The sequence below is a fragment of the Anoplolepis gracilipes genome, chromosome 6 (assembly GCF_047496725.1).
Source record: "Anoplolepis gracilipes chromosome 6, ASM4749672v1, whole genome shotgun sequence".
Lineage (NCBI taxonomy): Eukaryota > Metazoa > Arthropoda > Insecta > Hymenoptera > Formicidae > Anoplolepis > Anoplolepis gracilipes.
Genome location: NC_132975.1, coordinates 9874792 through 9892329, shown reverse-complemented (window position 1 = coordinate 9892329; position 17538 = coordinate 9874792). Strand labels below are relative to the sequence as shown.

Genomic DNA, 17538 nt, shown 5'->3' with positions numbered 1-17538 from the left:
AATTAATTGTTAATTTTTGTTTATTTAAATAATTTAAATAAAGGAATTATAAAATATCGATTTTTATTTATAAAATTTCATAAAAATATATATACTTAAAGTCAAATTTCGTATATTATTATAGTTAAAAACAATTAGAAAGAAGTCACTCTTAAAAAAATATTAAGTCGATATTCGTGAATAATGTATTAAAGTTTTCTGAAAAATCTTAAAATTTATTGTTGCTTTTTTTAGGTCATGCTGATTATAGTTCTTCACTACGATAAGACCAATTGTTATCATCGAAATTACATATTTTGACAGTTTTAAACAATTTATATATATAATAAGAATAAATTATTTTAAGCGCTATTATAATTTATATGTAAGAAAATCGTGCAAAACTCAATTTGTCTGTCTATAACTTTTGTCAAGAATCTATTGTTCTCAACTATCGCTCTCTAAATTATCGCTCGAATAACGCTCGTGTGTTCTCTCGCGTGCGTAACGAATTGAAGCTTACATTGATATATTTTACAGATCAAGAGTTTTAATACAATCCAATTCTTCTGTTGTGTGTCGATAAATATAAATTCGAAGAAAAATGAAGATAAGAAAATATCAAGGGCAAGAAAAAAGAGACATAGATAAGGAGAAGATACCTATGTACGAATAAATGAGAGAGTAAGTGATTGAAAGATTGGGAGAAGAAGGATAGAAAGAAAAGCGACGAGTAGAGAAGAAAGAGGCAGATGAAACCGGATGACCGTAGAAGTGGTATCTCTTTGTGCAGACGGTTCTCGAGCATCCGGTATTACTGGAGCGCGCACTGAGTTGAAAGTTTGCTTCGTTTTTTTTCGTGTCGATTTGTTCGGTTGCGTCACGTGAAGGAGCGCGTATGAATGACAGTCTCAATCGTGCGCTCGCGTTTGCCACATGTAAGTGTCGCGAGTTGCGTGAAGTATACAATGAAATATTTAAGTGCGAGAGATAATTGCGTTAATAACAACGCTCGTAAGGGTGATATTATAAAATCGATTACCCGGGAGTGCCCTCGAGAAATTGTTTACACAAACGTGTTGGCTGAAACAACGCTAATACGATCGAACGCCGATGAAGAGGTATACGGACGACTTTTCGCTTTTTAATTTCACTCAAGGAAGACAAAAGAATCGGAGAATAAAAAGATAAAGATGACTCAGATTGCAATTTAATTATAAACTAGGTGAGTAAAGAAAATAAGTGAACGAGTTGCTAAAGTGATTAATAAAATTATTTTATTAAATTAATCACTTATTACTGTATATAAGTTGTAAGCGTCTCAAATTTCATTTTCAACAAATTTTCAAAATTCATTTCATTTTCAAAAAATATAAATATTGAAGGATTTAACTTTTAAAACATTTTCAGATTCCGATCTTATATTACATATTAAACACATACATTATATATATATATATATATATATATATATATATATATATATATATATATATATATATATTTAAACTAAAGTTGTAGCGATATAAATTTTGATACACAATTCAGTGTAAGGATAATTTAATGCTCGTTAAATATAACATTTATTTCCGTTCTACCCATTTTTGATGTGTTGAGTAGCATTCACATGGACACCAGTTGTTCGACATCAATCAGCTGACCTAGAGGCAATATAAGATGAGTAAAAAAAAAACTTTGGAAAGAAGAATTAGCAAGTAGGAAAGAAGAACCAACAAGTAAAATTGACTTCAAGCATAATAATTTAGTTGCACATAAATTATTGCAACTGCAAAACTTTGTACCGTTGTAAAGACGGATTTATAAAAAAGACTGACTTATATATAATTTAAGATAATCTATACAGAAGAAAAAATTTCTTTGCAAGTCAGCAAAAGGAAAACGGTGATCGTGCACGTATCAATTAGTGACACGTGAATTATATTCTAGAAAAAACTGAAATATAAAATACTGCCGCGGAAGTACGGAATTAAAAAATAATTTTGAAGTTCATCTAAAAAGTGACGGAAACGACAATCGGAGAGTAGCAATTTGCACGTAACAATGAGCGACGATATCTAAAGAGGGGATAATTAAAAGAGATTGTTTACGTACAGTGAAGTAATAATTGTATTTCTATGTCACACATCATGTTCACGATAAGGTTCGTATTGTTCAGTATTCTGATGTTATCCCCGACAAAAGTGTCATCGGAATCGCATCTGGCAAAATGTTGTCCGCCAGGAAAGATCTTCTCAGGACATTCCACAGTGGAGTGTGTTTCGGTGTCGAACAGCATGATAGAACTTTATGTTCTTCATCGAAATGTTACCGCGGAGTTCCGAGGACTTCCGCAATGCGATGAACCTGAGGACATTGTGACAACATCACTCGACGATTTCGATTCCAATTTTTTAGAGGTAAATCGTGAATAATTGATTTAATCATTTTTTTTATCTTAGCAAAATTTAGCTTGATATTTTAATATTCTCATCGAAATAAAAATGCTTTTAATTTAGCAAAAAAGAAACACAATTATAATGAAATATATATAAGAGAACGGAAAATACAAACTTTTTACTAAAACTAATTAACACATAAATTCCATTTTAATTATATGAGTTGCATTAATTCTTGATTCCGAAAGAAAGTCTTTGAATTGGAATATTAACCACTCCCTTACAATTAGATATTAATCACTCCTTTAATTTACTTGAGTATATTTGAATGCATTATGTTTTTCCACATACAAATATAAATATTAAGTAACAAAAATATATTACATTTTCAATAGAGAACGAGAATGATAGAAAAAAGTAACTAAGTACATTTTTAATATCTTTTTTTTATATCATTTACATATACAATTTAGAAAAAAATAATTACAAGTGTATATATAATACTTAAGATATCTTTTAATAGTATTTTTAAAATTACTATTACTGAGCTACGTAATCAAATATTATCCAATCTGAATTTTTATGTAATTGATTATATAAAAAAACGCTATATTTAAATATAACGTTAAACTGTATCTTTCTTTATAAATTTGATAAATTGTTTGCAGGTTCCAGCTTGTCTCGAGATCCTTTACGAGCCAATAACTGGAGAAAACACTGTAGTTATCGTTTATTGTCAATCAAACAAAAATCGACAGGTGAAAGCGATTAACACATCCTTTCCGCAGCTCGCATATATCAGAAAATGTTGTTCTTATGGTACCATATTTGACAGTCACACGAAAGCTTGCGTGCCTTGGCTAAACAAATCAGAAAGTCTCGTAACATTTTTATCAAAAGAATCGATTGATATAAATTTTGTAGTGATAGTTAACGAAGGTCCACCCACGTGCACAGGTCCTATCGTAGATTATGAGATTGACAAAGACGATGTCTTTTTACGGAATGATACTTATTCGGTGAGTAAGACGGCTAAGACTTTTAAAATAAAAATAGTTTCTAAGCTTCTTATGTCGTATGTCCTTTCATTCGTAAACGGTTTTCTCTATTACATGGAGATTTAAATTTTTCAAGTAAACAAATTATGTCTAATTAAAAAATTTGCAGCTAAATCAATCTTGAAGAATAAATTTTAAATCAAATTTTTATTAAAACAAAATTTATTATAAATTAATTATTTTTTCGTTCTCTTGGTAAACTCTTTTTATCAAAATGAATTTATCAATAATACTTTAATGCCATGTTAACTTTTAAGACTTCTGAAATGCAAATTTTCATGTTAGAGAAGTTTTATTATATCTTTCACATAATCATCATTAATTACATATTAATACATAATCTTTTTTAAAATAAAAAATTTTATAAAATTTTGTATATTATTCATGACTTTATATGATACAATATAACAAAAAATTAGGTGTTATTTATCTTTTGAATGCGTAAATTAAAATTAAATGATAAATAATTTGGCAGGTGATGGTTCCAGTACTTAAAAATAATTTGATCTCCAAAGAGGAATTCTTTCTTACGAAAGATAACGCTTGCCTCGAGATGCTGCCAGATTTTATGTTTAATCAAAGATTGCTAGCCCGCGTTTGCAGAGATTCGAATTTCTGCGACAAAAACTCCTGCATTAGAAAGTGTTGCGCCGAGGACGAATTTTTTTATGCTCGAGGATGTAATAAACTTACACCCGAAGAACCGATCGAATTTTATCAAGCTTTCGCAGACGCTGTGAATCAAACGGAATCATCTACCTTCAATATGAGCAAAGGTTGTTCTAAGAAAATCTAAATGTCTTATATTGTTTTCTCAAAGAAAAAATTTATCTTTTGTTTCCTTGAGCAAATGTATATATCTATATATACAGAGTGTCCTGTGAAATTTGCGAATTAAAATACTATAGCAGAAAAGTTCTCGAAAAATTAAATAACAAATTATTTGCGATTTTTGGATGTCCTGTATGCCTGAATATAATTATAAACTATATATATATACATATGAAGTTACTGATACAGGTTTCACTCTGATTGCTTAGATTACGGGGTCTTGATTGGGAAGCCATGTAAACATGGTATGTATCCAACAGATCCAAGAGAAGAAGAATGGTCGTTGTCGGCAGAAGGATATGTTCTCGCCGAAGGTTATGAGATTTTTGACCAAAACAAATATTGCATGGACATTTTTTATAATAAATCGGAATTCGATCATAGTTTTCATTTATTCATGTGTTTCGAAGATCCAGAGGTACCCGAATACGTTCCAACGAGGTACAATTTTTATTTTCTTTTAAATTTTAAATCGCATTAATCGATAATTATATAATAATCGCATACTTTTTCTTATTCAATAAGCATTGTATTTTTGTTACTCTATTCAATTACTTTTTAATCATATTTTCTTAGTAGACATTAACATAGAAAGAGAATGCAATTTATTGTATATGCATTCGATATCTTAAAAATTATATTCAAACATTATTGAAAGATTTAGAAAAATCGAGAAAATTAAAGAAAATTGAATTCATACAAAATCTAACTCTGTAAAGGTATTGCATTAAATTTCTATTGACCTTAGAACATTTCGTAACTATGTATTCAAGGCTCTTAGCTCTCTCACTGTGAATTTTGTCAAAATTTGGAGAAACTCGACTAGCTTGATTTGTTTAAACTTCACAAAGTTCAAACAAGCATAGCATCCCGCACAATAGACGGTGCTCAATATTTGAAAGCTGTAAATGTTTCGTGGTATACTCGATTAAAGAGAAGCATTTATCAATGTCTGTCAAATTGACGAAAGCACAGTCTTATGAGCATCGAATAAACATGTCACGCGTGTTTACTACAAAAATAATATATATGAAATATGAAATATATTTTTCACTCTATTTGATAGATTCCAAGTGAACACTGTTCTGGAGATCACCAGCTGTGTTTTTTTACTGATGACTCTATTGGTATACGCGTACCTCCCGAGTCTACAAAATCTTCACGGTAAAACACTCATGTGCCACGTAAGCAGTCTCTTCCTGGCTTTTACTTGTTTAGCCATCATACCATGGATTATGCCTGCTAACGTAGTGGAAACGGAGGAGCTAGGAGTTACGACAGTGTGCAAAGCTTTAGGTTGGTTACGCGATATACATTCTCATATGTACTAGGAAATATGTATAATATGCAAACAACGTCAAAGAAATAAGAAAATATTTTATAATAAAATATTTATATTTTATAATTTTTCAGCTTATACCATGCTTTTTTGCTTTCTATCGTCATTTTCCTGGCTCAACGTAATGTGCTTCGACATATGGTGGACTTTCGGGTAAGTCGTTTGTGATAATACGAATCGGATCAAACGGGGTAATCGAAGCAATTGAGTAAATATAAGGCGATTATTTTCCGCGAGGATCAATAATCATTTCTTTTTGATAACTAATATTAAATGAATGATAAGCTTTTTTTAATGATTTTATGACAATGATCGAGGACAGTCTACGATCACGGAAATTATTATATCGTCTCATTTACTCGACAGAGCTCTATTGACCTTCTACAAAATTGTCTCATCACTATCATCGTTTTTATTAATCGACCCATTATTCTGAATGTGTCTATAGGGCTCTCTACACGAATTCATGGTATGTGTTACGCGTAGACTGGTAGTAAAAAAATATACAACGCCAAATATTAAACATCGAAATGACTCAACGCGTTTTATATAGCGTTAACGTTATATGGATAATACGCAGAAAAGTATTCGGTTCTATGTAGTAGTTTTAACCCACGTTAGTAAATTATCATTACAATTTATGTAAAATATAATTTTTAGAATGAAGAAATGGTTCTTGATTTTTTACTAAGAAAAATCTTGTATACATTGTCTCATATGAAAAAGCGATCCGATGATTGCTCCGAATTAAAGAGTGTCTTGCCTCTGCCTCGGCGGTTACGAATGTTTGTATGTTCAAGATGCTATTCTGGCTGGGAGATTTGTAAATATACGAAGAAAATAGATCTTCACGTCTTGACGACGACGTATCTTAATGCCGCACAAAATCTTGATCAAGAATTCCACGAATTCGTTTCTTATACATTTGCATTGTTCAGTCGTTTCGCATAAAAAAACAAATTACGTGGCATTCAGGCGATATTTCTGAAATTTTAAATAGTTAAATAATTAATTAATGAATTTCTTGAAATAGAAACGATCCTGTTGATTGAATTTTTATTTTGGATGATGCTGGACGAATTTTTATGACGTGACATATCACGCACGTGTTCCGTCATTAGTTTTAAATTTCTTTATTTATTGATTAATATTAAAAAAGTGTTAACTCGAGAAAAATATATAGGATGAATTTAAAAAGTATCGCTTTTTTTTAAAGATTAATATGTTCTTTGATATTCAAACTTAAAATGTTGCGATACACATCGCAGTGTTTTTAATTCTTTAGCCTGTAATAAATAAAATAACTATAACTTATTTTTCGCAGAGTTTTACGTGGCAGTACGATTACAAAGGCGCGTGGTCATAGAAAAAAGTTCCTGTTATATTGCTTATATGCATGGGGCCTCTCTCTATTTCTGTCAATTCTGGCGATCATTACCGACTTTACGGATATCCTGCCAGATTATTTGCGACCTGATATTGGCAGTACGAGTTGTTGGTTTACACGTGAGTCATCTGTTAGGACCCATTACTGCTGTTTGAGATGATGTAACGTAAATTTGTCTGTGCTAATTATGAAGTTCGTGGAAAGATCGCTGGCCTTGTAATGAGAGGTTTGACTCAACGTTAAAGATTTCACATAATTTTTGTCATTATAATATTATACATTGATTATATATACATATATATACAAATAAATTGATTTGAAAATATAGTACGAGTTATAATCGGAAAATTCGTTTAAAGTTTATCGTACTGAAAAGAAGGGAAGCAAAATCTTTTTCTTTGATAGTTCCCATCGTAATTATTATTCGATAATTAAAAAGTTTCTTGGGTAACTATATTGACCGAGCTGAAGCAAATTCAAGCATCATTGCGCCTCAATATATAAATTGGAAAGAAACTAACTATTCGCGTAATAAGTATCGTTTATATCTCTAAAATAACTGCGCTCGGTAATGATCAAGAGAGTGAGCGACAAGTGATCGTTTACGATTTGAAATAAAGATAAAGATATTGAACTTGTATTAATCGTACTTTTTAATGTAGTTGTTTCTCTTATTTGAACGCGCGTAAGCACACTGAAAAGTAATCAATTTTTTATTATAAAAAATATTAATAACGTAAAAATAATTAAATAATATAATTTCATCATACGTACGTATGTATTTATGTAAGAGAGAAATGATACTTTCATATATATATGTTATATAATTCAGTTTTCTTCATATTGCAAAAATATGTGTTCTTTACATTCTTTAATCAAATGTTACAGAAAATCCGGATTCGTTCAGCGAATTAACTTTCTTTATCGGCCCCATAACGATTCAACTGATATCTAACGTCGTATTTTTCGTTCTCACATCGCTATATTGCAATAAGGTGAAAGCGGAGATAAAAAGAGTAACTACGGATCCTATGGATCCCAGGTGCAAGCGATTTCATTCCGACAGAAATAGGTGAGTTATTTTATTTTTTCGTCAACTCTCTCTTGGCGAGAGAAAAGTTCAATGATCTCTGTTTTATTTTCAAATCACAATCATAAGCAAAAAAAGATACTTTAGCAATAAATTTACGATTAGCACATACCTTTTCACATGTGTGCTTTTGAGATTGGTTTTATTGTCTGCAAGAGAGCGCGCGCGCGAGAGAGAGAGAGAGAGAGAGAGTATATCTTCCTCGAAATTGTTTTAGCACAAAAAATGCAAGAACCATTCACTATTTAAAACTAAGAGTACAGTAATAAAAATCGTGTGTATTTTGAAATGCGTTTAGTTTATACACCATCGAGTTCAGTGATGACCAATCAATTAGTCGAATTACGAATTTTGTCAATTTTTTAAAAATGACTCATAGAGTTGGATTTTAACTATGAATAACTTTATAGGATTATTAATTGCGATTCCGTGAGTGAAAAAATCTTGGTTGGAAAAAATCTACTAATAGTTGTATTTTTAATAATATAAGAGAATTTTAATTTTGATAGACATTTCATCGAGTTTAATCTGTGCTTTATATATCTGCCATTAATTTTTATCATCACTGTAATTTAAATTTTATTTCACGCAGTTTTTATCTATAATATATTTTTTTTCTGACAGATTTGTCATGAATATCAAACTATTCATCGTTATGGGAATATCCTGGATCTGCGAGGTGGTGTCGTTCTTCGTAAAGAAATATTTAGATTACATTTACTGGCATTACACGTTATTCTATGCTAGTGACGTCTTCAATTGCCTTCAAGGCCTTTTGATTTTTATTCTCTTTGTCTTAAAGAGCCGTGTTTACCTGGCCCTTCGCAGGCGATTAGGATTAGATGCCAAGAATAAACCAAGTGCAACGTGCAACATGACTACGACTATACACGATCCTTACAGAGTCAGAAAAAGTGCGAGCAGCAGTACGTTAATGACTACGTTTGCAATCAGTTCGATGACATAAGGTAACAATTCAGACTGTTTAGTACACAAATATTTTATGCTTAATTTTTTCGCATATATTTTTTGATATATCCGCTTTATGCAAAACTATTTCAAACTATTATTTGTTTACTTTTATCAGATAAAACATACATAATTATTATCAATATTTAACTATGTACAAATAAATACCTCAATACGCATATAATGAACTAATAAATGTATAAAGAAAGACAATTTATTGAAATTTGTTAAGAACCATTGTGAATGAATTATGTGCGGAACAAGACCTATTTTATATATTAATATAATATATTAATACTATAATTTTAATACCCTCATAGTGTACGGGTAATAACTACCTTTGATTGAACATGCAAATAGTATTATGAATAGAGTATAGGCCCATTGTACAAAATTTCCTTTTGTATTACCGTATATTATATTAATGCACTTACTCATAACTATCTTGATTCTCATAAGTTTGTTAAAAATGATATTAGAAAAATCTGAAAATGGTACAAAATTTTATATCGCAGAAGTTAAAGAGAAAAGAGAGAGAGAGAGAGAGAGAGAGAGAGAGAGAGAAAATATTAATTTTATTTGCAGCAATATACTATTCCGTGATGTTGCTAAAAAAATGAAAAAAAGTTAAATTATAACAAATTAAAAACGATATTGTATACATATGTTAGACAAGTACAACATATGAAAGCATTTTACAGTAGATTTTAGATCCAAAATATATAAATCATCGTTTAAATATTAGATGTTTTCTAATATTTTTACACTTTTAAGAAAATTCTTTAATATTTGATTGAGTTATTGGTTTTACATGTTTTTTTATAGAATAAACTATTTTTTCAACTAATATCCTTTTCATGCTACTAAAATTATGATCAACTACAAGCACAGATACACATGTAAATTAAATAATATTTTTGAAATAGTATCTTCAAATGAAAAACTTTTTAAGAAAAATTTTAGGATGTCTCACAATATTAAAATACTTATTTTGTTGTACTTTTATTCCCGGATATTGTATTACAATAATTAATTATTTTTCTAATTATAGTAGTAAGTCACAGGAATAAAATAAGTGTCAAAAACTCCACACACATATAGCAAAAAGATTGCTTTTATTTTTAATATACTCTAATAGAGTTTAACGATAAGATTATGATTTTTTGTAAAACAATATGTCTACTTGCACTAAATGCTATTATCAGTTTTTACACTTCCGTTTTAATATCAGTCACGTGAGAGCAAATTTTTATGTCACTTGGAAACTTAAATCCACGTGGCTTTTCTTTTACTATTGAAATAGTTCTTGAAGAAAAGACTAAATATCACGGTTATAATTTTATGACAACTAATTCTAATATTAGATCCCGCACAATTTCTTTCTTTCCAACATAAACATATTGCTTAAAATCGTAAAGTCTATTATAACGCAGCCGCCACTTAGTCATCAATCACTCATCGAGCTTCGAAAATCAATACACGCTTAATAGTAACAGAGTAGTACGGACCAGCGCACAATTGATTGCGTTTCTTGCATACATTGTTATAACTTGTTACAAAAATATCTTTACACACCGTGTCACAATCTTTAAAGAATGATTCTCTTTCGCAAGGTACAAACGATAACTCGTTTAATAAAAATTAACGTTGAGTAATCAGTGAATCGTTAAAATTACCATTACTATTACGCATTATCTTATTTGTAATTTGTGTTAAAATTACCAGCACCATGTGGAAATATCTCTTCCACAACATAGTCTCTTTTCTTTATATTTAAATACATAACAAAATCAACAATCATAATACAAATCTATTAACATATGTACATACATATATAATAAAAGACTTTGTTAGCGTCTTGCGTCTTATAAATTTCATGCGTAAAGTATAGTCATCAAGAAAAAAATAATATATGAACATTATTATATATATATATATTGCTTTATAATAAAATAGTTTCTAGAATGAAGTTTATGGACGTATGAATTCCGAAATCTTCCCTAAAAACCATGAAATCTGAAAATAAATGCATTTTTCCTTGTAGCATAGTATAAATATACAAGATTTCCACGATTATTTTCTCATTTTGTATAAAGATTGTATTTATACTAGAGTCATCACTAATCTAACAAGAATATCGATAATTAGATTGAATAAAGTTGAAAATTCATTTAAATAACTCAAAACAATTCCAACTATAATATTACTGCGATATCATTATACTTATTTTATTTTCAGTCGATAACCACTAAACCTCGTCCTGGTAATAATTAATATCTCGCCAATGATAGTATATAAATATATAGCTTATAATCTTTAAGTAATACCTTGAATAACCAAAGTAAAGGCACTTTCAGACACTTTCAGACACTTTTGGGGCCGGAAAACAAAGACGGACTCTTACTAGGCTGACTTTGAACGCGAATTAAACGAGGTCGTCAGGGTTTTCTCTCGTTCGCGGTCTCCTCAAGGTCCGGGTCTTCGTTGATGATTGAAATGTCGCGCATCGATGGCCTGCGCGCTTTCCAAGCTTCCGGTGGAGCAACCGGCGTAGTCGTCTTTGTTAGGAGTTTCGGTCCCGTGAGCGTGATGAGGATGGCACCCGCCGGCGCGGTCAAAAGCACCGAGAGTACGCACAACATCAGTACTGTTTCCGCATATCTGACGTCACTTTGTTTATCTTTTTCGATCTCATCGAGGGTGACAGGACCCAAAGCTGCCTGCACCGTCGCCTTGGCCATACATGCCACGGCGATGAACACTTTCTCCTTGAGATTGAGCTTGGAACCGATCCCGCACAGCACCGTTATCCCCATCCGGATGACGATACCGGCAACTAAACAGCCTAGACTGAGATAGACGGTCCTCCCTTCCAGTTCGCTGATCTTGATTTGCGCACCAGTAACGCCAAACAGGATCGGCTCGAATATCATCCAGAAGATCTCGAAAGCTGTAGCAACCGGGTTCTGCAACGAAAAAAAAAGAAATATACAGTCGCGATAAGATGTATGAGAGACGCGGTAAAAGGGAAAAATATTGGTTTTCATTTCAAATATAATCAATAACACTGAAAATATAAAAAGAGCAAATAATAGCAGAAATTTATTTAGAACTGCACCGATGTACATAACGTGAAATGTTGAAACGCCATGACTTTTCCACGGAAAATGAGTCCCTCAAAATAATGATTTTTCACTGAATTTCCTTTAAAAGATAATCGATCCGCTATTCGGCGATGATATCGCATCGCATTGTCCATGCGCTCGATATCGGGATATGGAAATCTTCCAGCATTGCATGGAAATGCAGAATATCCAGAGTTTACGTGGTGTGTGCAGGCTCGTATTTACCGCTATTGTTTACACGCGCTCGCGGTGCGTAGGAAATCTCGACGATATTGATTTATTTAATTTATTTCCATGCAATATACAATATATTTCCTGATAATGGCAGGCGGCAACCTCAGATACAAGAAAATATTACACTAATATATACTTTAATATACGTTTCTTTAATGTAACTTCTCGTAGGATGATATCAAATAGATATCCTTAAAGGATATGCATATATAAATATATATCAAATATTTTGGAGAAAATAATATAATTGTATTTAATCGTATTAAACTATACGTACCACCGTATCTAATCTTATACATATGTACGTATATGTGTGTGTATGTGAAATAATATTTGCATTCTAATCCAATTATATATGCATGTTTAGTCTCGTTAATTCTGCGATATTATATCTGATGAGATTTAATCACAATATATCATATATACATATATGCGGAAAATAGAGGTTAAACTCGGAATAAATAACATCATTATCATTATTTAAGACAAAAGGCCTGCCGTCGCCGCATCATCGTGCGATTGTTATATAGTAATTAATCCAACCGGGATATATTATGCCGACAGGCTCGGTGACATACGACGCGCATATCACATACGGGGGTGTAATATCGACAGATGTGCTGGTTACAGTCACGTCACGAAATGCGTGTGCGAAAGAACGTGTCGCCGCCACCGCCGTCGTCGACAGCGGGAATGCGACGCGAGATGCGGAAATAGGAGCCAGTTGACTCCCAATCCGCACCCCGCCCGGATAGCGACGATACGCCGGCCTGAATATTTCACGAGATTCAAGTTATTGGGGTAGGAGAGTAAAACGCCGCGCCTTCTGTCACCGATATCTCTTTCTCCCGTTGATAGATTAAATATTTAATATCTTGTATTTTTTAGACAAATTTTGGAAAATTCATGAAGACATATTTCAATAATGTTACACACAATATCTCTTGAATTAATTTAGTTTATCATTTACTCGCGTTATTTAACTTTTAATCTTATCTCGACGTTTACGAAAATAATTTACAAACTTACAGTCACACGCGATTAATTAATAATGTATATGTAGCATGTGTTAAGTAGACACATAACTTATATAAGTTATAAGAAATTCACAAATCCTCTATCTAATATTCAATGTGTAAATAAAAAGAAAGTTTGAGTAAAAGATGCATGAATCTTTTATTAACAATTTACTGAAACATCAGAGAAATATTAGATAGAAAATTTATAAACTTTGCAAAACTTGCTTATAAATCTGTACTTACATCGTCTACTTCCCAACCTTCTTGTTGCCAAAAGTAGCAGCTGACGAAAGCTGCAGCCACGACCGCAAGCGGTCCAGCACCACCGAGTTCGATTGCCTCGCTGCCGAAAACCGCCAATAACCCACCCCCAAATAACATCAGCACTCTAAAAGGCACTATGAACGGCTGCAACATTAGCACATAAACGATGTGTTAGGATCCAACAGAAGCACCGTATCATGATTACGAAGTGATTTATTGATCTCATTATGAAAGATAAGTTTCCAAATATGTGGGCGCTTCTCTCCCCTTGATACAGCCGCTCGATATACATGCTTGATACTAAACGATGTACTTGAGCAATATCAGGAGGAGTTTAAGCTCGCCTCTAATAACACATTTTCATTTTTCAAATAACGATTATTAAAAACGTTTCTCTTGGCGTTTTTTTTTTTTTTTTTTTTTGTAATAAAATCCTTTCACAAGAAGCCTACTAAAATAAGATATATAAATTATAAAAATGGATTTTATGTATTTTATATGTTCCGAGCAGGATAATCCTGTACGCTATAAATATCAAGAAGAGAAAGAAAGTATATAAACTTAGCGAGTGATAATAGGATATAAATAGAATTTATGAACAAAGTAACAATTTTAAACACATTCTTCTCAATTCTATACTGTAGTTTAAGTTTATCCGAAACCGTTAAATCAGGTTGCAGCAAGCTAAGAATACTGCAACTATCGCCGCAGTGCCACGGCGTTAATCCTTACGTGAATGATACTTCAGATACGATGAGGTGCCGATGTGGTAACCAAGTACTCGTCGTCTCCTTTGTCGAAACCATTTGCGCTCAAACATTTAATTCATCTAAATCGATGATCTCCGCAGATCTTCGGCCAAATTGAATTAAATTTCAAATCTTTCGCGATCGATGAAGGAAACGTTGCGATATCATCTTGTTAAAATAAAATTGTATAAATATTGTTAGAGAAAGCAATCATATCCATCAAACGCATATTTTCAAGAAAGAGGATGCATTATTATTTCATGTTATTTTCTGGGCGAGAAAAGAATCGAAATTGTCTATTTTGAATATCCTTCGCTTAAAACTTATCGAGGGCGGATCTATATTTACAAGACGCCTACGTTAAACTATAAACTCCCTCGATTCTAGATAAAATATAAACGCGCATTCTTCGATAGATCAAAGTCTCAAATAACTTCGATATGTAAAAAAAGCAAATGCCACAGGTATAGAGGGAGAAGCACACAACAAAGATGTGTCTGAAAAGATGTCCTACTTTGCTTTTATAAAGCTTCTCGGAATTCTTCGACGAATGAGGATAGTAATTTCCAAATGTGTTTAAATTCACTGGAAAAAAGAGACAGAGAGATAGAGAGAGAGAGAGAGAGAGAGAGAGAGAGAGAGAGAGATCTCACCGAGAAAATATGAGCGTTTATGTGAATGAAAGTGCGCTACCACCCGCACGACACTCGGTGGTTTGCGGATGTGGTAAGCTGATTGTACGCAATTCATAAAGTGTTTACAGGATTTTCATGGCAAAACAGTAGCTGCTGTAAGTGGATTTATTCGGCGATAGTAGATTTATTTGGATTTGCGCATGTGCTCTATCCTCGCGAGTGCTCTCGCGGTATGCAACGGAATCTACTGCGGGGAGATTCATCGTGTGAGGTGAACGACATCCCGTCGGTTGACCCTATTTTCGCACGTAGCCTTTATTCTTGTATTTCGATTTGAAATATTCGAATTCATATTATCCACCGTGACCCACACGTAACGAAGAAAATAAAACGAAGTAAATATGCTAATTTTATGCACAATTATATTTATGAAAATAATTAAAATGGTATCCGACTTTTTACTTGAAAACTTTGAGAAAGGCGCGATATTATTATTTAAGCAGCATTGTCCCATATCTTTCCCGTGTATTTCAAAAATCGAAAGATGGGAAAACTCTGAAAATAGCGATATACAGTCGCTGTGTTACATATATTCCGTACTTTATATCGCTTCTTCTTGAAACTGCGTTTTTCCGAACGCCGACTGACATAACTTATGAATGGAAAGCTATTCTCTTAAAGAGGAAGTTCAAAACACATCTGCGCATATCGTGTGAACTCCACGTCGTGAGACACCTATCCAAATACGAGAGAAAGATGAAAAAAGTAATATCTCTTCCTTGTAAATTTATTCATACATTTTCCGATACAACTTGCATATTCGATCGAATGCGAAAACACAGTTTATGATAGTAATTTCTAACGCGCAGTTTAATACAGACAGAGAGAAAGTACTTACGTCGCCTTTTTCTGGCACATATTTGGCCAACCAGCCCCACATGATACCGAATCCCAGACCACCGATAATAGCGATGGGCCCCTGAAGAATCTGGTACCATAGTGCGTCATGGGAAAACATAGTGCTCTTCACAATACCGAAAACCGCCACTGATGCCGCATCATCAATCCCGGAAACTGCGATTATCAACGTCGGAATACCCTGCAAATACATACATTGCAAACGCGTTAATTACACCAAAATCAAAAGTTTCCGTTAAACATTTTATTTTCGGTGTTAATATAATACTAACAGTACAAAACAAACATATCATACGTAACAATATATGTAAATATGTATATTTTGCATCAATATAATAATCGTATTTATGAATAAAAAATTGATATACATGTTGATATATATTCTGATATCGAGTAATACAATATATCGTCTGATAATATCGCGCGCAATGATATAAAGCGGGAGTTGTAAATACGCATTAACTATTTATCGTTATGATAGCAATATGCAAAGATATAATTTACATTCAGAGTTTTAGTATCTATTGCGACATTATAGTTACAGATTTTTAGATAATATGCACGCACAGATATCGCAGAAACATTTTTTTGCATGATATTAAACGGTTTGTTTGTACAGTTTGCTTAAACAGGAAGAAAAGAAGAAGGAAAATTATACAAAATAATTTTAAAGAGAAATTACTCTTTGATATGGGAGTCGATTTACATGTAGTTTGTTAATAAGAATTTTTTATTGCCACACTTGTGAAACGAACAGATTTTGAACACGAGTTCAAAGAGATTAAAAGGTTACACAAACCCATAGATAAACTAAAAGGAATCTTCTTCGAAATCGAATCTTTTAAGACGAGAGATAGAATGATGCCAGAAACTAGCGAAAAAAGGGAAGTTGTAAAAAGGAAAAAAAATCAGTCCTTTCAAGCTTAGTATCCATTAGAATGAACACAACTTTTTCTAATTCATTTCTAATGATATAGTTTTAGAGGTGCATTTAATAGTGTTGTATTATTTCATAAACATGAAATTTTTCATATCTGTTTCCTATTGTACTGGAAATGATTTAATACATATTTTATAATTTTTATGTAGTATAAATAGAGAAAAAAAGAGAAGCAATATTTATGTATTATATTTTCAGTATTCTTGTTTTAATTAAATGATTTGTTTATTGATGAAACATTAAAAATCAAAAAACTTGTATATATAATTTGAGATATCATCGAAAACTTTTTAAAAATTGCTTCAAACTATTAGTTATAAAACTATTTAATTTATTTCTTTTTTTTTTTTAAGAAATAAAGGCGTTGATCTAAAGAGAAAGAGAAAAGAAAAAAAAAAATCAAGTGCTATTAAGAGTCGACGATACTCGAGCACGATCCTTACGGTGTCAGGGCAGCGTTATCGGTGTCACGATAGCTCGTTCGGGATTTAAGTCTGCCGACTATCGTGATTCTCGGAGTCGGACTACAAAAAGAATGAGAGAGAAAGAAGGAAGACGTCTAATAGATCGTGGCACACGATCGCTACGTCAAGATCAGTGGAGGA

At 32.1% G+C, this 17538-nt stretch overlaps 2 protein-coding genes across 4 annotated transcripts in view; one reads left to right on the top strand and one right to left on the bottom strand.

Annotated features, from left to right (window-relative positions):
• Positions 1–707: 707 nt before the first annotated feature.
• On the top strand, positions 708–9552 carry LOC140667015 (G-protein coupled receptor Mth2). The gene is made up of 10 exons (XM_072894643.1): positions 708–1204; positions 1600–2396; positions 3044–3394; positions 3909–4209; positions 4474–4705; positions 5331–5560; positions 5678–5756; positions 6928–7109; positions 7879–8062; positions 8705–9552. Exons 2-10 carry the CDS (start codon positions 2115–2117, stop codon positions 9045–9047), a joined length of 2184 nt encoding a protein of 727 aa, XP_072750744.1. The 5' UTR covers positions 708–1204; positions 1600–2114; the 3' UTR covers positions 9048–9552.
• A 593-nt stretch (positions 9553–10145) lies between these two features.
• The window catches only part of Nha1 (Na[+]/H[+] hydrogen antiporter 1), a 29909-nt gene continuing 22516 nt past the window's right edge, over positions 10146–17538 (bottom strand). For all 3 annotated transcript variants that reach the window (XM_072895155.1, XM_072895154.1, XM_072895153.1), the window contains 3 exons: positions 15974–16174; positions 13671–13835; positions 10146–12015 (listed from right to left, as the gene is read on the bottom strand). In XM_072895155.1, coding sequence (XP_072751256.1) covers positions 11488–12015; positions 13671–13835; positions 15974–16174 — 894 coding nt within the window. In that variant the 3' untranslated portion in view covers positions 10146–11487. The remainder of the gene's footprint in view (positions 12016–13670; positions 13836–15973; positions 16175–17538) is intronic.